The sequence below is a fragment of the Pollicipes pollicipes genome, unplaced genomic scaffold (genome assembly GCF_011947565.3).
Source record: "Pollicipes pollicipes isolate AB1234 unplaced genomic scaffold, Ppol_2.1 Scaffold_7261;HRSCAF=8764_pilon_pilon_pilon, whole genome shotgun sequence".
Classification (NCBI taxonomy): domain Eukaryota; kingdom Metazoa; phylum Arthropoda; class Thecostraca; order Pollicipedomorpha; family Pollicipedidae; genus Pollicipes; species Pollicipes pollicipes.
This window is the reverse complement of record NW_023597054.1, coordinates 14,307,782-14,334,033: the sequence shown is the minus strand read 5'-3', so window position 1 is coordinate 14,334,033 and position 26,252 is coordinate 14,307,782. Positions and strand designations below refer to the sequence as shown.

Sequence of the window (26,252 nt, the reverse complement as noted above, 5' to 3'; positions counted from 1 at the left end):
TGGACTCGCCTTCTCCTTCCGTTCGAACAGCAAATAAGAGCGAATGTTAAAAGACACTTCAGTGACTTTCGGTGACCGTTGATGGAGCCTCGCCGGCCAGAAACATCCCAGCCAGCAGTCTTTGAGGTCTCCCCGCTTCCGCTCTTCTCAGCTGGCTTTATTCATGTTTAGTTACTTTCCGCCGATGATTTGTCGTGCAGACGACAAACTGTCCGTTACCTGCCTGCTATATTCCCGACTTGAAGATAGCGGTGACAGACTTGGCCTTACAACGGGTCGACTGCGGTTGGCCGCCACGCGACTCGTTTGCATGGCGCACGCATTGGTGAATAGCTTACGTAAACGGTACAAGCCGCCGTGTAGTATGTACACGCGTTACAGATGTGCTACAGGGGGGGATTACGAGGATCCACGACGCACACATGCCAGCGCCAACGTTCGGATACACCAACGACGATGAAGAGTAACACGCCAAGGTCTCGTTTTTACCAGCTGCGCGGTCGCAACTCACGCACCCACAGTAAGCACACCATGCCCCGTCCTCTTCTGCAAGCTGCGCGCGCCGACTCGCTCTCCATACAGGCTCGCGCCGTGATAAATACATCTAAGGGCTAAATAATAGTGATAATTACTCCTGGTAGCGCCACACAATTTTGTCGCCTTCCTACCGCACCGCACGGACTGAACAATAACAACGCGACGATCACATGGAGGCGCGGCCGCTGCCGGCGGCAGCGGCGACAGCGGCGGCGGCGGCGGCGATGGCCTAGACGGCAGTGCGTGGCGCGCGTCCGGGCCGACCACACTGTCCCTGGGCCGCCCGCCCGCGCTGTCGGCTGGGCGGCGGCGCACCGCTAATGGAATGGTTCTCCCCGCCCGGCCGGCGCGCTCACATCGAGTAGCCCTGGTAGCCGGGCATGGCGGCGGCCGGCTGGCCATACGGCCCGTTCTGGTAGACGGGCGGCGCGCCGTAGGCGCCAGGCGCGGCGGCGCCCGGGTAGCCGGGCTGCGGGGGCATCATGCCGCCCGGGCCGGCCGTCAGCATCAGCTGCGGCTCTGTAACGAGCGACACACGGCGTCACCGCGCGGCACGGCACGGTACATATCGGCATCGGCCGCGCCTCTGCATCATGGGGCACAGACGACGCCACCTAGAGTTACGGCACAGCACAGCACAGCACAGCACAGCACAGCACAGCACAGCACAGCACAGCACAGCACAGCACAGCACGGCACGGCACGGCACAGCACAGCACAGCACGGCACGGCACGAAATGGCACGGCACAGCACGGCGTCGCCCGAGCGGTGACGGCCGGGAGGCAGATGACGTTCCGTCTGGGCAGAACCGCGCCCTACGCATTGTGCTGGAGGTCGGCATAGCTGAGCGGCCACCCGTTTTTATCCACCCACGTAGCTGAAGTGGCCACGGCCACGAAGGCAGCACACAACAGTCGACGGAACCCGAACCAGTTCCGGCCACGGAGCAGCGGTGTCCCACCAGCCGATGATTCCGTGTCAGGACTGAGCATACGCCAACAAACTCCTGATGCCGAAGCACAAGACAAGGACGCGCACGGTGGTAACTACCGGAGCGCTGCTTGCGAGCCGTAGTGCTCGGCTGAGGCTCAGCCTAACGTTAGGACCCAGCCGTTCAGTAGGCCTGACACGCCATTCAAATATGTAGACAAGGGGACCCCGAATATTCGACCATCAAAGCACCAGGCTCTTCGCACTAGGCACGTCAGTCGCATGGGTAAGACGAATGTTCATGGTCGCAACAAGTGTCGCTACCATGGTGTCATTTGTGTATACCTCGTTCTGTTTTTGTTTTTGACGGCACGCATTGTGATGACTCGACAAAAGGCAAAGACACGGACTTCCGCTCCCATACGTCCAGGCACATCCGCTGTGATAAACTTGCAGGAAGTTCGGTCCCAAGTGAACAAAGACGTCACCGGAATCAGTTGTGGCGGTCAGCGGTACTAGACGCTTCCAAGCTCAGTTAGAAATTACGAACGCCTCTGGGCCAGACCACTAGCATCGAATCCTTCCACATCCAACGGGAATGCCACGCAGGCTACAAACCACCTTTCACCCAAACCAAGACGAAACGGATGGCAGTAAATGGATGGCAGTGACCCGCTGGAGAAAACCTGAATGATACCAGATGTAAATGCCCGAGTTTTACCGCATCAACCAACTCATGGAGGCGCTAAGCAATTTCAAGATCGCGAGTCTAACAACCAGCCGCTGCTATCATTCGCGGGACGCAGCAAATCCCAGCGTGGGGAGGATTCGGGACTCACTGAGCAGAAATGCATCGCACTAAGGCTGGACAATATGGTGGGAAGGTGACAGCTATGGACCGGGGATATCTTCATCCACTATGCGCCGTGTCCACATCCACTGTAAGATAAAGTCAAAACCTTTCGGCAAACACGCACGTGTCACGTGTCTCATCTGTAACTATGATGGACTTTGCTCTTCTGCATTGAATGCTAGGACACTCATGGCAGGCTGATTTAATAATCCGTGGCCCACTAAGGAGCGCGATAAACTAGGACGTCGGATTTGAGAGGGCATCAGAACAATGTTTCGCTAAGCCTGTAGTGGGTGCGGGTGTTGGGCTTCTTCTGTTAACACAGAATTTGTCGCAATGGATCAACCCCGGCTTTACCATTCATGAACATGACCACCGCCTAGTTGCTACATACTCTGCCACTTATGATATCACATTAGCCCTGAAGGCTTATCGGGGGAAGAGGGCGGGAGGCTCGAGGAGCGACCTTGTGAATCGACGCGACCATTGCAGCGGAACAGGCATATGAACAAAACCTCACACACAAATTCAGCGCTCTAGCGTGATTTTTTATGGAGGTAAACTGTCTGTACACATTCGAAAAACTTTGAGACGCTGCGGAAAAACCTGAACATAAAACACATGTACCTAAGATGAGGTGAATCTCCTTCCAGACACGTCAATACTGTTGGCAAAATGCATTAGTGCTACCGCATCAACATCTGTGCATATAGTCCAAGTAGCCAGAAGAAAGCGTTCTAATAGGTAATTAAGTGCAAGAGAGTCATGAGAAAGCCATAGGAATAGGTGCAACAATGCATCTTCCCAAACCTTCATGGCAGTCTGGAGAGACTCTCCGTTTAGTCCACAACTCCATTCAAGCCTATCTAAAAAGGCGAATCCAAAATCCAAACGCCTCTCAAAGCGTCGCCAACCGACCGTCCGGCGCCTCGCCCGCTACAAGGCGCTCATATCGCTCCGGTGCCGTGAAACACGTCCAGCGGAGCCAACCGGGCGGGGCGGGGCAGGCCGGCCCCGGCGCATGCGTGACCGCCGGTCGGCCGGCGGCCGGCGGCTCATGCTGTAAGGCGCGGCAGCCGCCCGTGCAGGAGCGTCGGACGGCGGAGGAGCGGGCGGGCGGGGAGGCGGCGCGGGAGAGACAGGCACGACAGACGGAGAAGGCGCGGCCATCCATATTACCGGGGCGGGGCGGGCGGGCGGACGGGCGGGTGGGCGGGCGGGCGGCTAGGCGCTGTAACTAGCGTGGCCCGACGCCGGCAGACCGGCCGTGAGCATCAGCGTCTGGCCGTCGGCTGCAGACAGGCCCGGGAGTCACACACACCAGCCCCGCGCAAGTGGCGGCGCGCGGCGGGCACGGCGCCAGCCGTACGGCACGAAACCACGCCGCGGCGCGACCGCAAAACAAACACTCCGGCCGAGATTCCCACCACACAGGCAGCATTGTCTGAAAAATACTGTCCGTGAAAACTGCACGACGTTGGTGTCCCACCTCAATCCATTCCACCATCACAACCGTCATTCTATGCGAGGCAATCATTCAGCATTTTCGTCCTCTCATCAGACCAGTATTTCCACTCTCCTATGAGAAGCAGACTACGACTTCTGTGCAGACATCCCCCGATCACACTGACAGCCAGTGGTGCATGTCTGGGAGCGGGCACTTACGCATCATCATCGTCTTTTGTTCGCCAGTGCTGCTCTCCTCCTCTGCCCTCGTAACTTCCGCCTCCTCCAGCTTCTTGATCTGCCCGACAGCAAGTCACCTAGTCAGCTCCGTCACGTATCTACAGCACCACGAATACACAAGCTGAAGCCGGAGCTCCGGAGCGCGCAGCCCACCCACGGCTCCTGATTACAGCCAGTCTCACGACCGCATTGCTCCAGTCTGTCGGCCGCTCCCCAGCCCACTGCTCCAGCAGACTACCGCTGGTGGGTGCCAGTCAGGCGAGTTCCAGCCGACAGCTGAACGCCGCAGTGTGGGCGCCGCCCTGCCCTCGGCCGAACAGCCACCGAGCCTGGCTCTCTCACCCGGCCAGAGTATTCCTTGAGGACCTGCACCATGTACGGCATGGCCACGTCCATGATGTTGTTGCGCCAGGCCAGCTCGAGCACCACGTCCGGCTCCAGCAGGTCGTAGCACTGGAAGAGGCAGGCGCCGAAGCAGTCGAAGTTGCGCTGTGCCAGGAACCAGTCGAGCAGCTCCGCCGCCATCTCGGGACGCTTCGACTCGGCCGCGTACTCCACGGCGTCCTGTGGCACGGGCGGGTCACAGTCACGGTCACGGTCAGCGCCGGGCGGCAGTGCGCGGCGCCGCGCGGGCCGCCCCGGTGCCGAACACGCGCAAATACCGCGGGGCCTGGACTTCAGTCAGCTCGGGGCAGCGACGGCCGCTAACAGCAGACACGCACACAGTCCGCACTTGAATCAATCATGCTGTGCTTTCATACATCAGCCCCCCCCCCCCCGCCCCTCCACACACATACATGACACAAAACAACGCCGGCGCTGGGGGCTGCTTTCTAAACGCGCGACCCCACACAGGGCATGTGTGAGAGACACACCCAAAAGACGTCAGCAGTGCACGACAGCCAGGCTGGCACACAGAAGCGTCGAGCGCGCTGCAACGACCGCGCGACCACCCACCTTGTACAGCTTGTCCTTCTTGCATAGCTCTATGCTCTGCTTCCAACGGTTGTTGCCCTTGTAGAGGTAGCCGGCGATCCGGCGGAACTCGATCAGGTCGTGCTTCTCCATCTGCTGCGCCAGCGTGATATTGTCGAAGTTGTCGAAGGCGTCAATGGAGGCGCGCAGGCCACCGAAGTCGTCCTCTTCAATCAGCAGGCTGTTGAGCGCCTCGTTGATGGCCTTGTTGTTGAGCGACTGCACCGAGCGCAGGTATGGCTTCACCAGCTTCAGGTGCCCGTTCTTGCGGAAGAAGTTGACGGAGCGCGTGTGGTCCATGCGCGGCGACAAAACGAGCAGCAGGTCATTCAGCAGCATCGGCTTGAACTCGAGGTAGAAGTTGATGGCGCGGTAGTACAGCTCGATGTTGGCCACCTTGGTGATGATGTCCTTGAAGTGCGACTCGCGCCAGGCGGCCGTCGGGTGCGCGATCATGGTGAGCACGGCGTTGTCATATTCCTCGTACTTGTCATACAGGAAGACCAGCTCTGACCACAGGTGCGCCTGCTCGGCGGCGCGCAGCACCTTTGGGATGTTCAGCCGCGACCAGAAGAGCTCCAGGTGCTCGCGCATCTTGTCCGGCTTGTACTTGGAGTAGAGGATGGCCAGCTCGGTGAACATGCCCATGTGAGCGCGCTCCAGCCCGAGCGCCGCCTCTAGCAGGCTGATGAGCTCCTCGAAGTAGCCGCGCTCCTGGTAGAAGTTGATGAGGTCCTCCAGCTCGTCGGCGTGCACCACGATGTGCAGGCCGCACATCTGCGCCAGACGGAACTCCTCGCTCTCCACGCACGCGAAGCACACCTCCTTCCAGGTGCGCGTGCTGCAACACACGCGATCACGGGCTAGTCTCAGCGCCGTGCGAGGGTATGGGCCGACACCGCGAGTCCCGCTGAGATCACGCCAGCCCAGAACGCAACGAACTAGCTCGGAGAGGCTGCAATTGTTCACGTGACTTGTTTTGGGACTTCCCCGCTTCCCTCCCGCATTCGGCGATGACTCACTAAAGAAAGAAGACAATTTTTTGTCCATGTAAACGTCCAACTACGCTCACATGACTCAACATCCCTCACATCAATCACAAGATGCCAAACAACGGCGGGGTGTACGCCTTGAGGCCGTACCTGTTGGCTTTTCTCGCGCTGTCCACAGCTCCCTGGAACTCCTTGAGGTTGACCAGCGTGATAGCAAGGCGGGCGAAGTTGGACACGTTGTTGTAGAGCAGCTTGGCGGCCTCGAACATGCCATCGTCGAAACAACGATCGCCGATCTGGAAAAGAGCACATCAGTAGTACGAAAACTCCAACAGTGCACTCACTGTGGCAACTGTAACTGTAAAACTACACCACAGTCGTAAGAAATTGCGTAGATTTGTTGTTCATTGGTGTTTTCGGGCGCGTCGACTGCAGTGGTCATTTTGCGCTCAAAATTGCGTAGAGAACTCACAATTAGCTGGACAAGCAAGACGAGCTGCTTACGTACCCTGCAACCAACACACTACAACGATACGCCAGAATAAACCATGCTGGCATTCAGAAAACACCACAAATATTATGTAACCAAATAACACTGCCACAAATGACAGGTCAGCATGCTGGAATACCAATCCTTCGGACACGACCCGAGAAGACCAGTCCAGTTTTCTCGAGCCTCTGCTAAAATCAGCCGATGGTGGGCGTCCCTGCACCTACAGCTCCCCACCCCACCTCCTCACCACTGACCTTCTGGATGTCGGCGTGGTTGGGCTGAGCGATGAACTCCTCGAGGTCGGCCAGCCGGTTGGTCTTGGCGTACGCGTAGATAAGCTCGGACTCGATGAACGACTCGCGCGACTTCTTGCGCGCCATCTGCAGGTAGCGCACCAGCTCCTCCCAGGTGTCGAGCCGATGGGCGGCCTCCACAACCTCCAAGTAGCTGGTGGGGTCGTCGGCCTTGATGAACGAATCGATTGCCTCCTTCATCATGTCGCGGCCGAGCTGCGCCTTGGCCAGCTGCGACCACACCGACGGCTCGTTGCAACGTTCGGCGAACTCGTACGCCCGGTCCAGGTTGTTGACGTTCTCGATCAGCACCTGCCGGCGGAGAGAGCGGCGTCAGGGACGAGAGCCGTGTCAGGGACGGCGGTAGAATCAGGAACGAGAGTGGCGTAAAAAGCCGTGTCAGGGACGGGGCAGAATCCGGGACGAGAGCGGCATCAGAGAGCCATGTCAGGGACAAAGCCGCGTCGGGTACGGGGGCAGAAGCAGGGACGAGAGCGGCGTCAGGCGCGAGAGCAGACGCGGTGATGAGGGCCGTGTCAGGGACGGGGCAGAATCAGGGACGCGAACAGCGTCACGGACGAGCGGCATCAGAGACGGAAGCGGCATTAGGGACGAGCGATGGCAGAGGAGAACTCTGGCGCCAGGGTGGAAGTGGTGCCAAACAGGGGTCGGGGCGAGCGTTGACGAGGAAGCTCAACGTAAGTGAATCAACCAAAATACTACCATTGTGAGATCGCTACCACAAACGGCTCGGGAAGAATCGCCCCATGGTCTGAAGAGCATGCAGCTAGCCGAGGCCAGTCCACCCACCTGCACTGCCGACGAGTTGACGTCGAACTTCTTGAAGATGGCGAACGCCTCCTCGTACAGTTCGCTGCTGATGGCGATGTTGGCGATGTCGGGCGCGTCGTAGTTGTCCAGACGGTTGATGTACTCCATGACGCGGGTGCGATCGGCCTTGATGGCCGTCAGGATGAGCAGGTTCTGCAGGTTGCGGTGGCTGCTGAATACCGAGTTGTCCAGCACGATCTTCTCCAGCAGCTCGATCAGCTCGTTGGGCAGGTCGGCCGTCATGAAGGCCTTGACGGTGACGGAGATGTCTTCGGGGTCCTGCGTCTCGCTCAGTGCCGTCTGCACCACCTGGTCCATCAGCTGGCGCCGGTACGGGTTGTCCTCTTGCAGTACCTGGTGACGGCGGCGCGGGCCGATCGTCAGCACGGGACGCAGGGCGGCGGGGACCAGGCGGCCGACGGATGCCGTCAGCGCGCCGGGCAGGCCGGAGCGACCCCACATCCTCCCAGCCAGATGACGGCGTCCTCATAATGGTAACTCCGCACACTGTGCGCTCGTCAGCAATCTCCACCTTAAATTGCAACACTCCAGGGATTCACCAAGGCCTTGTAGCCTAACTCAGTCATTGCCATCAGGGATTTTACAACACACCCTGATGCTGAGAGTACATGGCGCGTCGCCTTCCTCCCCGACAGCACGGGCCGCTTTTGTACTGCACGTTTGCCAACAATGACGGACTACACGTCAGTTGTTCACTGCTTGATATCAGACTGCAGTTTTAAGTCACACCATGCATAATGTGCACCAGGGACCACAGGCAACCAAAATAATCTAAGATATGCTAGCCTTACGCGAAGACAACACCGTGGTTAATCTGACTGGACCGGCCAGTACATTCGTCCCCGATGTGTTCGGCGCGCTCTCACCTCGGCCCACAGGTCCATGTTGCGCCGGCGCACCAGGTAGCGCGCCTCAGCCTTGAAGAGCGAGTTCTCGTTGCAGTGGGCCACCAGCTCGCGGTCGCACTGTCCACGCTCGTAGGCGACGCATGCCAGGTGCGGGTCGCGCTTCTCGCAGTACTTGCCCACCACCAGGCTGTCGTAGAACTGATTCTCCCTGCGGGCGGCGGGCGGCGCTTGACGGTACCGGTCCACGTCCGCTCCACCACGCGCGCCGCACGCCGGCGCCGCGGTGGGCAGGCCGACCGGGACACGAGAAACAAGCAAGCGCGCACAAGAAGCAAACCCACGTGCCAGCAACACTAACTGAAAGTGAGATGCATGAGACATCCCAGCTAAGTAGCTGAGAGCATTCCGAACGTGCACATACACGCCGCAGTGGACACTCACTTGAGGAAGCGCTCCGGATTGTTGTTGGCGTCAATGTAGATCTTGGCCAGGGCGTTGTGCGTGGCCGGTTCCTGGACGCCCTCGTGGAGGCGGTTCTCGAGCCAGGGCAGCAGCAGCTTCAGCCGGTTACGGTTCTCGACCTCCTCCACCAGCTCGTCGGTGGAGAACTGACCGCGCACCACGATGATGAGCGACTTGATAATGTCCTCCGAGCAGTCGACGTCCAGCAGACCGCCCACCACCACCGGCAGGCGCGACGGGTTCACCTGAAACACCACAGCCAGCCGCGTCAACAAATGCAAATGTCAATCAGCAGCCGACAGGGATGAAAAATCGTACTGGCTGCGTCGTCATCACCGGGGTTTTAGCACGCACTCAGCTGCTGGGCCACGTGACATAGCCGGCCCTTCAGTCCGGCAGGAAGGGCGGACGCCAGGGGAAATCGAATCCCACTTTACTTTGGATTCCCAAACGTGCAGCTTAACCACAGCGCTGTCGGCAGCCCCCGTACTGGCTCCGTATCGGTCACGATTTACATGACTATATGATTAGACATGGCAAGGTGCGGCTGGTATCGGCTTTCAATGCCAGACGCAGGCCGAGAGTTGCCCGCGCCGACAGACTGTCGGCACTGTCAGCTCAAGCACTGTTCCAGCACGGCCAGCACCCACTCAGTACTACTGCACAGTGCCATGACGTCAAAATCCTGTGTTTCTGGCGATAATCTTGATCCAGCGATAGAAACAAACCTTACTATGTAGGTTTTACTTATGAAATGATTCACCTTTCTTTTTGGGGAGAGGCAGGGCTAGTCGACTGTTTTGACTGATAACATCATATTGCAAGTTTTCAAACAGAGCTGTAGTGACTACATGATGCTATGGTGATCATAGACTTGCACCCTAAATGTCACAAAAAACGAAATCCTTCGTTAACGACATTATCTTTGACCACACTAGTGTTGTGTATAACAATAGCAGTGCTGCAACAGAGTGCAAGTCAATATGTGAGCCATCACCCACAGAGCAAAATAGCGATATAACGTGCGTGTAACGGCGGAGGTACGCATGCCAGTAATGCCTGGATCCACGGCCGACCGACCTTCTGCACGTAGATCTCGATGTACTTTTGCAGATTGTTTCTGTACAGGTACAGCACCAGGTCGTGGACGAAGTCGAACCGGTCACACACGATGATGAGCGGCAGCTGGTCGGTCAGCTTCGCCTCCTTCAGGAAGTTCTTCACCCGCTCCGGATTGTAGCAGTTGGACTCGCGGCAGATACGCTCCACTTCCTTGATCTGGCCAGTTTTGCAGGCAGCCTGCCAACATCAAAAACAGAGGGTAAACATAAAACGCAGTCTTCAGCATAGCTTAACAGAACTTGCTGCCCTGGTGGTCAAATGGGCGGAAACCGGGCCCACGACCGTTAACTGACAGGCGCCTTAAGGTCACAATTCCATGTTCGCGCCCCAAGTATTCTAACCATCAACCTCCACGCTTTCGCCGGAGGGGATCAACGGAGTAAAACCATCCTCTCCCCACCAACTCCAGATGGGAGAAAACCCTTTACAAGGGACGGGTCCGGTGAGGCGCTACATGAAACAGCAAACGTTTCCCCGCAGTCCAAACTGCGTGCCTAAAACACCGGGAAGAATAAGCCGTAGTTTGGATGCGTGGGGAAGGGACCAGTGTCGGCGCAACAAGCCAGGCTTAGCGAGGACTATAATCCAAACGTCATCCCATGGCAAGACATCCGGTCACAGAAGTTTCCACGCTCTCTCATCGACAACCGGTGCGCGCAGGCCTCCGTCAGCTGCGGTACTTTACCTGGATGTATTTGAAGTGCACCTCTGGCTCCTGGCTAAAGTTGACGATAGAGCCCAGGAAGTAGAACAGGCCCTCGTACGACTTGAACGACTCGAACAGGTCCATCAGCTGCGTGGTGCCCAGCTGCTCGTAGTACTTGGTGGCGATCTGGACGCCGATCTGCAGGTTCTGCCGGATGTTGGCCTGTAGCATGGCCTTGAGGCACTCAAGCGAGTCCTCCACCGACAGCGTGCCGAAGAAGTTGACCAGCCACTCGGGGTTGAGCATGTGCGTGTGGACCACGGCGCGCTTGATGTCGTACTGGTCCGTGTAGTGCTCGAGCGCGCGCTGCAGCAGGCCGGCCTTCTCGCAGAGCTGCGCGATGTGCGGCCGGTCGTAGTGCGTGAACATCTGGTTGCCGAGGATGGCGTCGGCCACCTGCGGCGCTGACATCAGGTTCATCTCCAACAGGCGCGTCTGCAGTGGGCCCTCGGCCGGCCGGTTGTTCTTGAGCGCGTCCAGCAGGAACGCCGTGCACTGCTGCACCATGTTCTGCTCCATGAACACGTCAACGATCTGGTTGATGTCGGCCAACGGCTCGTCGTCCTGCACCAGCATCTGCGCGAACGCCGCGCCCTGGTCCGGATTGACGCGCATCACGTTGCGCAGAAGGAAGACGTAGTCGGGCGTGTAGCCCACCTTCTTAGCGTACAGCACGATCTTCTGGTACTGCCCTGTTTCGGCGAAACACTGGATCACCTTGTTGGGCACGTTGGCGCGCAGGTACACGGAGAGGGCCATGGTGGGGTCGGCCTGCTTGACCAGGTCTCCCAGTTCCTCGGTGCACTCGAGCTTCTCCTCCTTGAGCCACTTCTCCAGCAGCTGCTTGCGGCCCTGCTGCAGCACTGGCCGGCACAGCTCCAGCGACTCGAACTTGTTCAGCCGGCCCTGGTCCAGCAGAATGCCGAAGTACTGCAGCAGCGGCGACGACTGCCCCGGCTGTGTTGGCACCTGCTGGAACCGCTGGATGGTCTCGCGCGTCCGCAGAATACCCTTCGGAGCGTTGGCGGCCACCTGTCGACAGGTACAGCTGGTTAAGCGCTGGTTCAAAGCTCCAGTCAAGCATTATTTATGGAACTAACAGCTTTTGATGATCGGCCAAAGACAACAAAACATAACGCAATACCATAGCAGCAAATGTGCATCCTAAGCCTACATGAACAGGCATCAAACAATGCAGGTCCATCAAAACGCGTGAGCACACTGCGCGACCTACGCCTACGTACCTTGGCGGCTTCGGCGTACTGGCCGGACTGGAAGAGGTTGTTGAACTTCCTGACGAAGAGGTCCTCGGCGCCGGCCAGGTTGTTCCTCACCGAGATGCGCAGCGCCAGATCCGGGTTCTGCAGCACATTGTTGATGTACGGGATGACGTTCTCCTCGTCGACGCTGACCGACAGCACCTGGCCCTTGCGGTTGACACCGATGATGCCGCTGGTGGCCTCGTGCGCCGCCGTCACGAAGATGGTATCGCTACTGATGCGGTTCATGTAGAGGCAGGTGCCTGTCTCGACGTCATACAGGTGGATGTAGCCGTACTTGGTCACCAGGTAGACAGTGTCGTACTTCTGACTGATCTGCATGGCTACGGGGAAGTCGCTGGCCGCCTCCGTCGGGAAAAACACATCCACCGCCTTCTTGGTGAACGGCTGGTTGCCTGGCGCCGGCTGGCCCACCTCGATTATGTGCAGCTGAAACATGGGCAGCCGTGGCACTGCGCTGGTACACAGGTATGTTGCCGTGGGACTGAAACACGGACGATCCAGGCGTAGCGCTGACGACGTTCACTTAATAAGCGACTGACACAACGCCGGTCATAAAGGACGGGTGACATAATGGGGCAATCAACTATGAGTTACCCAGTCCCAAGGCAAGTCCCTCACTCTCAACCGCTGTGTCGGGGTAGTCGCCTGTGACGTAACAAGTCCCCCAAGCCGGCTTACGGTCGTTCGTGTGTGACGTAACCGCATGCAACGTGACAGATAACTGCATCGCAACGTCGCTATCCCATGAAGTATTGGACTCTGATAAACTGCATCAGTGTTAACAGCCCTGATAACCACTTTATCCGTCAACTACGACAAACTGCTGCCAGATTCCTGCTGCGACGCAATGTGGCAGAGCGCTATTGCGTGAGAGGCAAGACTTTCAGCATCACAAAAAAACGAACAGCCGCAGTAGCAAGCAGAAACAAGCTTCCATGTATCCTCAGCTGCGCCGCATTTTCCGAATGAGCGCGGGTCGCCGTTACCGAGAAATCTGTCCCTCAACCCCAGCCGCACTCGTCCCGTCCCCGGAACACGAGCCCACCACGGCTGGCGCCAGCACGCCGTCGGCATGGGCGTCGAGCGCGGCCGCTCGGCCGGCCACCGTGACGCACCTTGCCGCCGGTGGCACTGCGGACGGCGAAGCAGAACAGCGTGGACGGCTCCGGGTTGCCCTCCATCTTGAACTGGGTGAAGGCGGCCGCGTGACCCTCGATCGGCTGACTGACCTTCCGTTCCACCGAGTACAGCTGCATCGCGCCCACCACCCGGTTTTGCTGCAAACGACCACAATCAGCTCTGCCGTTCAAGCGATCGGGCTCGATAACCTGGACAGCCACTGCACAAAATGCACGCCAGCTTATTTCGTGCTGCTCTTCAGCAATCACACAGTACACCAAGAGAAACAACGAAGTTATAAGGTTCGAGTTGAAAATTCAGTTTACGTGACGGAGACAGACACGTGTGTTGCAGCCGGGTGCGTTACCAGCTCGATGGGGATGCTTGTGTCCGAGAACGCGCCCCCGACACATGATGTCCGAGATGGCGCCCCCGACACATCTTATACGAGATGGCGCTCCCGACACATGCCGTCCAAAATGGCGCTCCCGACACATGTCCGAGAACGCGCCCCCGACGCATGTTGTCCGAGAAGGTCCTCCGACACATGTCCGAGAAGGCCCCTCCAGCACATGTTGTCCGAGAAGGTCCTCCGACACATGTCCGAGAAGGCCCCTCCAGCACATGTTGTCCGAGAAGGCGCATCCCGACACACGTTGTCCGAGAAGGCACCTCCGACACATGTCGTCCAAGAAGACGCCCCTGACACGTGGCATCCGAGGAGGCGCCCCCCGCCACACAAGAGCGTCACGTCAGCTGACCTGGGCCGAGATGCCAACCAGCAGCAGCCAGTTGAGCTTGTGGTCGGTCCGGTAGTTGATGATCTGACAGCCCGTCAGCGTGGAGTGGCGATCAAACATTTTCAGCGGCTGTGAGTCACCTGGCCAACACCAAACAAGTCATCACACGCAATGTGGCATGAAGCGAAATATCCAAACTATTGAGATTCATTACAGCAAGGGAATTGAGACCTGCATATCCACATACATGCTGTGGATATGTGTCATATGTGTCACATGGATATGTGTGGATGTGTCATATCCACAAATCATATCTGCATATCCACCTCACTGTGCATATAAACAAATGTACAAGATGATGTGAGCTAACAGCACATCAGATGCCCACAAATCACCCAAAACAAACAATTTCCAAGCTGTTCACTGATATCAATGTGCTGATGAACTGATTGTGCCTTACCTTCCATGCTCCAGTGGAAGACAGATGTTTCTGTGATGATTGCCACTGTGTTTATGTTGATCCACTTCCAGAATACAACCTCCTCTGACATTGTGTGGGCCTTCACCTTGCTCTTCATCTCTATATTGAAGATTTGTAATGTCTTGGCAGCTGAAAGGAAAACAATGTTCAGGGAAGATCCCAACACTTGCAATACATTGTACAATGAAGGAGGTGTTAGTTTTCAAGACTCAATTTGGCTGATAGATGTCATAATTACTTGGTGTTGAATGTCAGTTAGAAATGAAAGAACATTTCAGTATGGCTCAACACTTTCCCATGGCATAATTGTCTTGCAGAATGCCAGGAAAGTCATGCTAATCTTGACATTTACACTAGCTTTCTGGATGAGAATGCTCACCTTTGAGGGCAATAACTTTGCTGCCTGGGTTCATGATGGCCGAGTCCGCCGAAATTGGTCGCCGGATGGGGTTGCTGGTGTCTGCCATGTCAATGATGACCACCTGGGCAGTCTCTCCCACCTTCTCCCTCACACAGATGAACTTGTCTGACTCCATGGTCAACATGTTGAACCCAATGTTGGAAGCATTGATACCCACATTGGTAAGCTGTAACACACAGAAGCACCAAACTGACAATACATTCCACTATCACCTACACAATGATGAGAATATGGTGGAGTTTATACTGGTCAATCATATTATCAGGCTGGGTATCCTAATAAAATGATACACCTTATGTTGTGTTTTAAATTTCAGACACAACTGGTAGCTGAAGTGCATTACATTTGAATCATGACTCATTTTACAATCCTTGATCCACAGTGATATTTGGATGCAGATGATTGGAATATTCCTTAGGCATAACTATTGTATGAAAGACTGTGTGATCAATAACTATCAGGGTCATGCAAGTGTAGCATTTTTCCAGCACTCCAATTTTCATATCCAATCTACATGGCCTCAAACAAGTTACCTGTTGATTGTATACCTGCACAACTGTTTCCTTTGTGACCATGCAGCAACAAAATGTGAGACATCGGTGGCACTGCCTAATGACCACACCTGGTATCTGTCAAACTAGAGGTGTAGTTTCTTTACAGGATATAAGTACTCTTGTTCAGACTCCAAAATGTGTCTTATCCTATAAACTCTTGTGGCTTACTACTTCTACCACAGTAAAAAAGAGCACCTACTGAAAATGTGAAAGAAATGTGTTCAAGGCCCTACTTGGCCCATCTATCACCTGAAGTGCAAGTTGGAAAAAGACAGTATGAAGTTGCAAGCCTCTGGGAGCCTCAGCATCAGCATTTAACATTGGCAGACAAAATTCATAGCTGCATGAAACATTGCACACCAGCATCAAGCCACAGCACTCTTGAGACAAACTTGCAGTGACCAAAATTATCCAGAAGAAAGACACTCAAAACACAGGCAGGTGGCAAACCAGAATTGTCTAGAAAATACACTGCACAGGTCATCCAGTTGTAGGCAAGCTAGAAAAATGTCAATGGAAGGACACATAAAGATTCTGTCATGGATGATCCCATCACCTGAGCAGAAAATTGTATCTGTATATGTATGGAGGTTTGAGATGAAAACACTGACCAATAAGTTATTGGAATGGTTATACTCAAGCATCAAGACTTGCTAGATCCCGTACAAGTAGATATTTTGGAGGCTGTAGATGCATAATTCAGAATATATTAGCTTCATCTTGAATCTAGTTAACACCATAAAAGATGCTCTGTATCCAAAAACAACGACAAAAACAAAAACAATGAGAAGTGCTACACTACCTGGGAACAGACCAAGGTTTCTGTCAAGTGCAGCGCAGACTACTTATCCAGAACACATGTGCATGACCACCATATAAGTGCTCTTCCTACCCAAAAAGTCAGATTTATCCACAATATATCATGTTTTTTAATTTTTAATTTTTTTATAAATTTGGTCCAAATCCTTTAAATGGATGGATTTCTGGGATCAGCGCTCATGCTAAGCAGTGCTTGTGGTGTGAGCCCTGACCCCCACCATCCGATCGCGCAGTTCCAGGCAACGGCAATATTTAGTGGCGAAAGCTTTACGTGCCGCGATGCTCGGCACGGTCCGTCCTGCCCTCTGACGTCAACTGACCTTTAGCGCGACCGCTGCCACCGGCCGCAGGCCATACCTGCCAAGGGCAAATAGCGAGCGCCCTAAAGCGACTCGAACCCATCCCGCAACGGATGGGTGGGTCGGAATGCGGGCGCTCTAACCAACTGAGCCACCGGGATGGACAAATTGAGCAATCACCAAGAAATTATCAGCTACTCTTTTATATTGACTCAACGAGGCAACTGTGGACCTAAGAGTGATTGGAAATGCGCTAGATTTTTTAAATTGCGCAACCACCAAGAAATAATTAGCCACTCTTTTATATTGCCTTAACAAGGCAACTGTGGACCTTAATGTGATTGGAAATATGTTAGATTTTATGTTAGATGCATAGTTGCTAGACATTTGGGAGATAAGGCAACCTGCCTGCTTGTTGGATGCCTCTGATGCATAAAATGACCACAAGGGTTTACAGAACTTTGCTCCCATTCACAGTGCTCCAAACACAAGAAAAAAACAAATAAGAAGATAGCTGCAGATTTTTTAATATTTGCACACTATGGACACCGGACAACAGAATTTCACACTGAATAGATAGGCAGTGAAAACAGCTAGCACTTATGTTAGTCCACAACCTCCGCTCAGCCATGCCTCCCAACCAGTGCCTTGAGGGTGGATAAGTGAGGTGCAGTAACTTCTTGGAAGCCAGAGCACTGAAATACTGGAATCACTGCTGGCCTACTGGCTGGTCCTACACCAACACAGGCATGTAAACCCACTTAGCACATTGTTCTCCTGGTTGTATGCTTGATAGGGCACTCTGCCACTCACTTTAGGTGTGCCTCTATGAATCATTTTCAGTCCATTCAACAGCATTTGATCATCTGCCTGGTGTCACAATTATTTGTACTGCTTCTGGCAGGGATCATGAAACACTTAACCTGGATTCCCACCCTGAACCTGCACAATTTAGCACACTTGTCACAGACACATGCTGTGGTCCTGACATAACCAGAGATGGTGCAGCAGGGGGGGGGGGGGGGAAGAGTATGTTTTCCACCACCCAATCTTTGAAAGCCCCTTTTTTCCCAACTACAGGGTTCATAACTTCCTCTAGACTGCCAAAATTCAGATCAAGGAAGCCTCCTATAACTGAGCTACAGAGCAATAAAGTAGGCTTCACAACATCATTTTCTACCTCAAGAAGCTTGTTTTCTGGTTCATACTGCCACTTTTGTGAATACAGTATCACATGCTCTAGATCAGAAGGCACAATGCTGTGTTAAGGAGGCCCCTAACCTGGCTCAGGCTGCTCTTATAAACTAGTAAGCCCATTCTGAATTAGAGGACACCCTCTTTATTCCGGAGCCCCATTTCTGGAACTGGAGGCCTCTACATGCATCAGAATATGACTGTTCTAAGGCAGAATGCCCTGTTTTGTAATAGATGGCCTTTAGCTAGATTTAGAACCCTGTGCACTGGAAGCCAATTCTTCCCATGACTTATTCTACGGCAGCCACATACACATATGTGATCCATGGAGCCACGACCATGGAGGTGAAAACATGTAATAGGTTGTCTGAACTGATTCAGGTCAGGCTGAGTTTTTGGTAGTTTTACCATGAAACAATGCATTGCCACTACCATATCTTCCCTGCATCGGGTGGCAAACCCCACACCCGGGCTCTCTCTGGTATTGTGTGATCCCATAGAATGAGTAAGAAAGAGAAGCTCCCAAATTAATGCTATAGGCATCTTCATGAACAGGATCATGTATTTAATGCACTCAGTTGATGTCTGTTTACTGGCCAACATTTTATTTTGTGGCTATTTTAAGAGCATCTATCCAAAGTATGACAATCTGTAGAAATGATAGTTAAAACTAGGACACCCCTTTCCCATCTCATCTTATTGATATCTTTATCATCAATTGAAGCATTTTCTGATCCTCAAACTGACTGGCAGGACCTCTTTTAGGATAGCATAATGCTAAGACATACAAATCATCTTCCAGGGTTCCAAATTAAGTGTACCACATAAATAAACTTTTCATTCAAAAATTGTTGTATGCCCTTAAACCAGGCAGTTAATTTTATATTTCAACTAAAGTAACTTATGTAATTGATATGGTTTAATCATTTTCACACTTAGCACATATCATCACAGGTACTAAGACATGTTCTATTTGCCCATGGTACCCCCAAGAATTGTGGGTGGTTCTATTCAGACCATATTGGTACCTCAAATCCAGTCTGCAAAAAAACTCCATACACTATTTTAGATGCTTATGTGACATCAGTATGCTAAGCCTCTTGCTTGTGTGCATCAAACTATGGCCAGACTAAATTGCATTGAATTTTCATTTCATGTAGGCATGAAAAATGCTTAAGGAGTATTTTTGATTAGAATTACCTTTCCAACACCATGGCTTCAAGCATCAATGGCTGTATGCTGAAAGTTGCATTAACTGTACCACACTTTGATTACATTTTGGGCATAAATGCACTGAAATTTATGGAGCAATGTCTCTGCTACAATGAACATGTTTAGCACATCATGAACTTTTAGCAGCCAGGCCCAAAAGCACTGAGCATGTCATTTCTGATACACAGTGCATTAGGTTAAGGAAAACAACATCGGTAAAAACACCCATAGCTACATTCTGGAATAAATAGATGCAACTAACACAGATAACATCACAACTATTAGCTTCTATCAAATTTCGACAACCATCTCTGTGTCCCTGCACCCCGCACAATAAACCTAAGAAAAGACTAACCTGCAAATGTTCCTGGAATTTGATAGGAAGAATTTGGGCCATGGTGAGGCGCTTGGTAGGGTCTTGGTGATCTTAACCCCGCTTGCAGCCCTTGAAGTCGTAACACTGGTCACTGCCTCTTCACCAAATTAATTACTTATGAAAAACGTCACACCACTCCCACAATCCGCCAGCCGCCGGCTGCCGCTATTCCCTGTCATCAGCACAACTGCATGGAATTACGAAATTGTCCAATTCTTCGTAACAAAGTCACATGAGAAAACAAATTTCGAGGCTCAATTTTATATCTCACTGCATTATTCTGTCTTTAAAGCTGTAAATAGAGGCAAAAAGTCTATTGGAAATATACTACATTCTTTCGTACTGATAACAAATTACCAGCGCAAGATTATTCGGTTGCCAACGTTTACGCCCCCAGAATTCATCATAATGGCGTCCGAATTTGCAATTAGATATCACACCTACACCGAAGAGGTGCCAAGCTCAAAAGATATCCTTTCTCCACATATTTATTTTGATACAAATTCAAGCTTAATGTATATATCTCAACTTTGTTAGGTGAAGACAAAAATTGCCTTTATGGACAATGCAGCTAAATCAAAATGCACAAACACACTGCAAGACTCAGGAAATACATTACCAAAATTTCTAGAGCTGAAAACGACTTTGGCCGACAAATAAAGGAATAGATTCTAAGATTGAGATCAACTCCAAGCTTCTTTTGTCATATACAGACCCATTCTGAACGTGTACAAACAATACAACTAACCCTACGCACCCGAGATACTTCTGAAAAATCAGGGTGTCGCAGCATGGGTTGATTTGCTGAGATTTTTCTTCCAATTTTTTTAAGGATGATGTGGGTGAAAAATTGGGTACGCTTTCCCCGCTACCTGCATCTTGAGGCTCCGGCCTTCATAACTATGTTGATTAACAGTACGCAAGATGTTTCGTGGCTTTTGATAGTTGCATGTTTTCATGTGGTGCTCCCTGCCATTAAAACAAGTAGAATTGAGTAAAAATTTTTCGAAGTCTTAAATTGTATTCCATTCTTTCCTTAAGCTTATATCAACGAAGCTGAGCTAAATTTTGAAGAGATTTCTCTCGAAGTGAGCTGTTTCATAATTTGCTCGCGCTGTTTACTCATGGCTCCCCCAAAGGCGCATTGAACTTGGCGCATTTGTTATCTGGCGCATCCATTACTCGGCAACGAGCGATGGTTGGGAATCGGCTTGGATGATGAGCGCGGGTAGGTGGTGGGTAGAAGCGTGTGTAAGTTGTAATGGCCGAAATTGTCCGCGATATTGTGTAATAAGGGGCAGAGTTACGCAATCTGAGGATGAAAATGTGTGCCTGGTCTGGGTGGTGATGAGATCTAAGTCGTTACGCAATGTTTTAAACAAAGATGGGCTACTGCGTGATTGATCAATCATCGAGATGCAACGGCCCAGCGCAGCGTTTTTTAGTTCTTGGTAAGAGGGACATTGAGTAAGCACAATGGATGATTTCATTGTGTCTTGTGCTTACCCACCTCATCAAGTATCAGCTGAGTTTTTTGTGTATGTGATTATGCATGCCATGGTGGTGTGACCTGAGGTCTTTCATTTTGTATGTGTCAGGCTGCACCTTGATTCTCATGTTTGTTCCCCTGTCAGCAATGTTAGCATTACAGCTTTAAGTGGTTGTTGATCTGCAGGCATAAGAGGATGGTCTTATTCTCTCAATTCATAGGCTGAAGCAAGCTTGGAAAAAAATCCATCCACTGGATCGGATGTCCACATAACATTAGTGTGCTAAACCTGGTGCACTTGTCTGGCAGCCTGAATTCAGGGGATTTTTTCAAGCTTGTGGTTTCTTTTAAAAGCTTTTAGGAGCTTTTCATTTGTGGGAAGCAGCTTTTGGTATGGTGCAATTCCTCCAAACATTGGCCTCTAAGCTCTAATATTGGTGGCAACTATGTCCAAAATTATGAGTGCTCATCCTTTAAGCATGCATTCATATGATATCAGTACCAAGCATCATCATTAGCCAAGATTCTGGGCATGTCCAGTAAGATGTCTGTTTAGCAGTCTGGTTAAATCTTGTGATGCATTCATTTAGAAACTTAGGTAGGACAGATAGGCCTTATTTCTGAATATCTTTATGCTGAACTTTGTGTTCATTTAGGCTCTGAAGAAGTGAAAGGCTGAAGCACTTGAAAGCATGCTAAATTATAAACCAAAAGGCTATGATCAGTTGCAGGATGAATAATTTTCAGCCAGGTTGTGGATGCACTGCTTCTAGTCAAGCATAGTTACTAATTGTGATGATGATAAGATGAAATTCAGATTTAGTGTAATGGTTAATTGCTATGTAAATTTCCAACCATGATGTTAGGCATAAATGCATCCTAGGTACCAGCTTTCAATACTTGGCAACTTGTTATAAGATAGCATGATAGATAGATGTAATCTTGATTTTTCTTAAAGCAGCAGTTTTTTGACAAGGCTGTTATGATTAAATATGCCTGGCTTTTCATTCTTTGCATTCTGACAGGTTAGGGCATAATCTTGCTAGTATAGAGTTGCTGTCTTGAGCTGTCATTGACTAATGATATTCCAGCCATCTTGGCTTATTTGCTTCTGTCATGCATACTATCCTTAGCCATGTTTGAGAGTATCTATTATAGTATGTGGTTCAGTATGAGAGTATCTATTATAGTATTATCTATTATAGTATGTGGCACCACATACATATATAGTATAGTATGTGGTGCACTCCTATGAAGCTTGTTTATGTTGAATATGGCAATCTAAAAAAATATATCATTCATATGGTTGTGTTTTAGTTGAGGCACCAGTTAATTGTATATCACATGGCAAAATGTTTAAACCAGGTCTAAGTATGACATGCATCCAGATTGTAAAAAGGTGCTTAATTGTAAAACTACATAGAAAAATATCTTATTTCTTGCAATTGCTTATATTGATGGTGTGCATTGTTTTGAAATATGTTGTACTGGAATATGCTGGGCCTAATATCATAATTATTATCCTACAACTTGGCTATGCAGTCAGTGCCTAGAGACTGCAGCAGATTTGTTTTGCTTGTACATTCACCTGCCACTGTTGTATTTCAGGTGCTTTCTAAAGACAACTTTGTTATGAATGGATTAAGCGACCATCAGCGGATTAATGCATCTCATCATCAGCAAATCCACAGTGCAAAAGAAAAGCAGGCACCAAAGTGTAAGGCATTCAAGCTTCTTTCTGACCCATGCATCATCCAAGGAGCAGGGAAGGTGTACAGGTAAGAACATTTTCCTTTGCATTTCTTGAGCACTGCATTTATTTCTCTTTTGCAGATCATGACCTGCTAATGAAGTTCTTTGTTTCAATGAATGCTTTCAGTTACAAGCAATGACATCTTTCAGCAGTTCCTTCTAATTGTAGGATAATATGGTGTATTGCAGTCAGGGATCAGGAGATGTTATGGAGTGAAGGACAAGTGTTTCCACATACATATATAAATGCACATGCTTACATTTGTTTGAGGCAGTGTGCAAACCTGTTGGAACTGCTCAAATAGAACATTCCACTTTGTGACATATTGGGGCAAGCATTAAATATGATGGAATGGCTTATTTTGACTTATTCTTTTTTTTCTTATTATTGTTGCTATCATTATCATGGTTATAAAAGAGCTTGTTAATGGATGTGTGGAAAAAACAGGCATGAAGAACATTATGTGACTGTATTTTGACTCTTGTGGTGTCCTTGATATTTTTTTTTTTTTGCTGCTATCTCATGTGTTTTTCTTTCAGTTTCATTCCTGGTAATGGTGGTTTTCTTAAGTTATTTGGTTTCTGGACTCAAGTCTTCCATAGCTACTAGAACCGCACAAATACCTGTATTATGTAGTACAAATGTGGTTCATGATCAAGACATGGTTTGAATGTGCTGAGTTTATTCAGAGCCAACTGCTGTCTGTTGATGGGACAGTTAGTGTAGATGCGCTTAAGCATGAATAGGTTGATGGTCATATTTGTCTTGACCTTGAGCACAATGTGACCACCAAGGAGGGCAAATCATGTGATGTATCTATGATATTATAATCACTGGTTGATTTCAAAGTAGGTGATGTAAAATATTCTGCATAGATTTGTGTGTTTCTAGCTCAGAAACATTATTATTTGAAGGCTTACATAGGGCATAGTTGTAAACTGCAAAGAATGGCCTTGAAAATTGTATTTCATTGTAAGACCTGGTGCAGATGTGGAACAGCCTGTTTAAAATACCTTTTAGTTAAAACATGTACTATAATACATAGCATTGCCATAGAGATAGGCTGTGCATTTGTTAAAGCTATAGCTAGTTTATTAGCCAATTCAACACTGCAAGCATGTTTACACAGCAGCCCATCATAGAATAGGCTATTGCGGAGCCACAGGGGTTTTGGATTTACACCAGCCTTTAAAGTACTCAGCTGAGGTATGATTACTTGAAATGAGGGAGCCACTCACGATGGACAGGAGACCGCCGCGCCTAGTGAGGCGGCGCGCGGGCCAAGCCGCCGGTCTTATCCCAACAGCAAGAAATGCTGCAGAGCATTTTCTTAACTGAGAAGGAATGTTATTTTGACAAGTCCATATGGTTTGTAAGACACTGGCACCAGCGGCAGGGTGGCTGGCGCCCGGAACGGTCACAGCAGGACGTAGCCGCCCCGGCAGCGGGTCCCGGCCGTGCCGCCGCCTCCAGCAGGGTTCGGCGCATTCCCCGCATGTCCGCCTAGATTGGGACATGCGATTGCCTTCCTGATGATGGCTTGGTTACTTTATTTACATGTGGGAAGAGGAAAAACACAGTTATATCAGCAGTAGCCTAGTTTGTTGTATCTCTGGTCAAGTTGTCTCCTGCTCTCAGTGTCTTTGTTGTATTATCAAAATATTGTGTGTCGCATATAGGCTATTCAAATGTCATTAGAAAACGCTGGCAACTGTAGCGATAACTAAGCCCAGTCTACATATTCGACGCTGCTCGAAACACTCCCATTTCATAAATATTTTGTTTGGGTCCGTCATGCATTGCATGACATGGTTTTTTGCCATGCGATCCAGCAGCATAGTGATACGACGGTGGGCATTAAAAATCGAGGGCACTGTGGATGGGAGCAAAGCTATCAGGACATTGCAAGTCATGGGTACAAACAATTAATGCATTAGTTAATCCGATTTTTAATGTTTAATAATAACTTTTAAACAATATGTTTTCAGTTGGTAATAATAATTTTGATTTGTAATAATATTTCTATTTTGATGATGCATATTTAACAATAAATTGTTATTAATAGATATGTAATCCGAGCCTTTGAGTGGATGGATCTCCGCGAGCAGAGCTGGCGCTAAGCAGAGCCTATGTGAACCCTGACCTGTGCCATCCGATCGTGCAATTCCAGGCAATGGCAGAATTTGGGGGGCCAAAGTTTAACGTGCTGTAATGCTCGGCACAGTTCATCCTGTCCTCTGATGTCACCAGGCCTTTAGCGCGGCCACTGACCTGACTGACCGCAGATCATACCTGTCAAGGACATCGTTATGGTCATAGAGCAAAGAAGCGGTAAATGCAATCGTCGCCGTTAAGTTGAGGCGGGCAGGTGTCGGTGTGAGCGGCGTACCGTCTTCCCAGGTACGATGGCAGGGTACCCAACGACGCCACGTACCCGACGGTACAGGTGCGCGACCCACGGCCGCCGCTCACGCGCATCTGGTCCCGCATGGAGGTGGTCGAGCTCTCCGTGCCCAAGTTCAAGGTAGGCGTGTGGTGTCGCCCGGGGGTGGTTGCCGCCGCCACGGCCTGCTGCCCTTTGGCGCTCCCAACGTCGGCGGCCCCGATATGTGCCTCATCGTAGTCACGTTGTCTCCAGCCACGCATCGTGTTACTTCTTCGGACTGTAGCCTCGCCTGGTGACGTGTCGTTATTGTGGCATTACGCAGTATCGCTGTGGTGGCGAAACTCGCGGCTAGTGGGCCGATGAGCGGCGCCGTTCCGAGCGCTGGCGGGACGGGCGGCGCTGGACGCGGGACGGGCGGCACTGGGCACGGGACGGGCGGTGCTGGACGCGGGGCGGGCGGCACTGGGTACGGGACGGGCGGTGCTGGACGCGGGACGGGCGGCACTGGGCACGGGACGGGCGGCGCTGGACGCGGGACAGACGGCACTGGGCACGGGACGGGCGGCGCTGGGCGCGGGACGGGCGGCGTTGGGCGCGGGACGGGCGGCACTGGGCGCGAGACGGGCGGCGCTGGGCGCGGGGCGTCCGCTGCACAGGCTTGCTCACGGCTCCACCGCCGGCAGATCGACGCCAACTACGTGGGTGCGCCACCACCGCTGGAGGTATCGGTCACCAACATCAACGACAACATCGATAAGACGTTCCTAGCGGAAATGGTAAGCGTACCGTACCTCCGACTCCTCGGGCACACCCCGCGGCGACGCGATGGAGGGCCGGATGTGGGCCCGATGGTGCATTCACGACTGGGTTTCCGCTGTTTTTGACATGCACAAGATGCCGTGCATTGAGGTGGACATGCACGCATGTTGGTACAAATGGGTTGCCGTTTACCCTCTGTATCTAAACCACGTCTCCAACGAGGTCCGTCTTATGACAACCTCCTTGGGCTATTGCTGATGTGGTCATACCGTATGTTCTAGGTGCATAAATGCGGCGAAATTGAAGAGCTGGCGATCTTCTATCATCCAAGGACCAACAAGCACCTAGGCATTGCGCAGCTCGTATTTCGCCACGTGCAGGGGGCGAGAGCTTGCGTGGAGAAATTCAATCACACGTCCGTCATGGGCAACGTGTTGAGTGTGTTCCTTGATCCGTTCGGTAAGTCAGCGTCCACAATGGGCCACAAGCGTGCCCAGGACTTACGGACGACTGCTGGCACAATTTTTTACGGATTTTGATCGCTGCCCTTAAAAGCGGTATCTTGTGACTGGGCACCAGCAAGCAGGAAATTGAAATCATTCGTAACAGTTTTTTAT

The 26,252-nt window shown here is 51.5% G+C and overlaps 2 protein-coding genes across 5 annotated transcripts; one reads left to right on the top strand and one right to left on the bottom strand.

Moving 5' to 3' along the window:
* Window positions 1–211: 211 nt before the first annotated feature.
* On the bottom strand, window positions 212–19,449 carry LOC119111038 (clathrin heavy chain). 2 transcript variants are annotated; one of them, XM_037234863.1, is made up of 17 exons: window positions 19,228–19,449; window positions 14,753–14,960; window positions 14,353–14,502; window positions 13,914–14,032; window positions 13,149–13,310; window positions 11,995–12,459; window positions 10,730–11,782; window positions 10,003–10,221; window positions 8,902–9,167; window positions 8,479–8,668; window positions 7,571–7,945; window positions 6,722–7,072; window positions 6,125–6,270; window positions 4,965–5,823; window positions 4,350–4,571; window positions 3,987–4,065; window positions 212–1,056 (listed from the first exon to the last, which is right to left on the bottom strand). In XM_037234863.1, the coding sequence occupies exons 1-17, from the start codon at window positions 19,267–19,269 to the stop codon at window positions 890–892; spliced, it is 5,073 nt and encodes a 1,690-aa protein (XP_037090758.1). In that variant the 5' UTR covers window positions 19,270–19,449; the 3' UTR covers window positions 212–889. The 2 variants fall into 2 exon arrangements, with proteins under 2 accessions (XP_037090758.1, XP_037090759.1); XM_037234864.1 differs by lacking the exon at window positions 212–1,056 and adding an exon at window positions 3,501–3,613 and having other exon boundaries at window positions 19,228–19,448.
* Window positions 19,450–20,450: 1,001 nt separating this feature from the next.
* On the top strand, window positions 20,451–26,221 carry LOC119112635 (histone-lysine N-methyltransferase SETD1-like). 3 transcript variants are annotated; one of them, XM_037236868.1, is made up of 5 exons: window positions 20,451–20,476; window positions 22,346–22,515; window positions 24,891–25,014; window positions 25,560–25,652; window positions 25,917–26,221. In XM_037236868.1, exons 2-5 carry the CDS (start codon window positions 22,370–22,372, stop codon window positions 26,172–26,174), a joined length of 621 nt encoding a protein of 206 aa, XP_037092763.1. In that variant the 5' UTR covers window positions 20,451–20,476; window positions 22,346–22,369; the 3' UTR covers window positions 26,175–26,221. The 3 variants fall into 3 exon arrangements, with proteins under 3 accessions (XP_037092763.1, XP_037092762.1, XP_037092761.1); XM_037236867.1 differs by having other exon boundaries at window positions 20,472–20,499; XM_037236866.1 differs by lacking the exon at window positions 20,451–20,476 and adding an exon at window positions 20,638–20,699.
* The last annotated feature ends 31 nt before the right edge of the window (window positions 26,222–26,252 follow it).

Excerpts from the sequence above, each read along its gene's own strand:
- LOC119111038 (XM_037234863.1), bottom strand. The coding sequence starts at position 19,269 with ATGGCCCAAATTCTTCCTATCAAATTCCAGGAACATTTGCAG. Across the intron at positions 13,311-13,913 it reads TGGTTGGCATCTCGGCCCAG|CAAAACCGGGTGGTGGGCGC; the intron begins GTCAGCTGACGT and ends GGTCGTTTGCAG. Across the intron at positions 12,460-13,148 it reads GCAGTGCCACCGGCGGCAAG|CTGCACATAATCGAGGTGGG; the intron begins GTGCGTCACGGT and ends CCCATGTTTCAG.
- LOC119112635 (XM_037236868.1), top strand. The coding sequence starts at position 22,370 with ATGAATGGATTAAGCGACCATCAGCGGATTAATGCATCTCATCATCAG. Across the intron at positions 22,516-24,890 it reads GGAGCAGGGAAGGTGTACAG|GTACGATGGCAGGGTACCCA; the intron begins GTAAGAACATTT and ends CCGTCTTCCCAG. Across the intron at positions 25,653-25,916 it reads AGACGTTCCTAGCGGAAATG|GTGCATAAATGCGGCGAAAT; the intron begins GTAAGCGTACCG and ends CGTATGTTCTAG.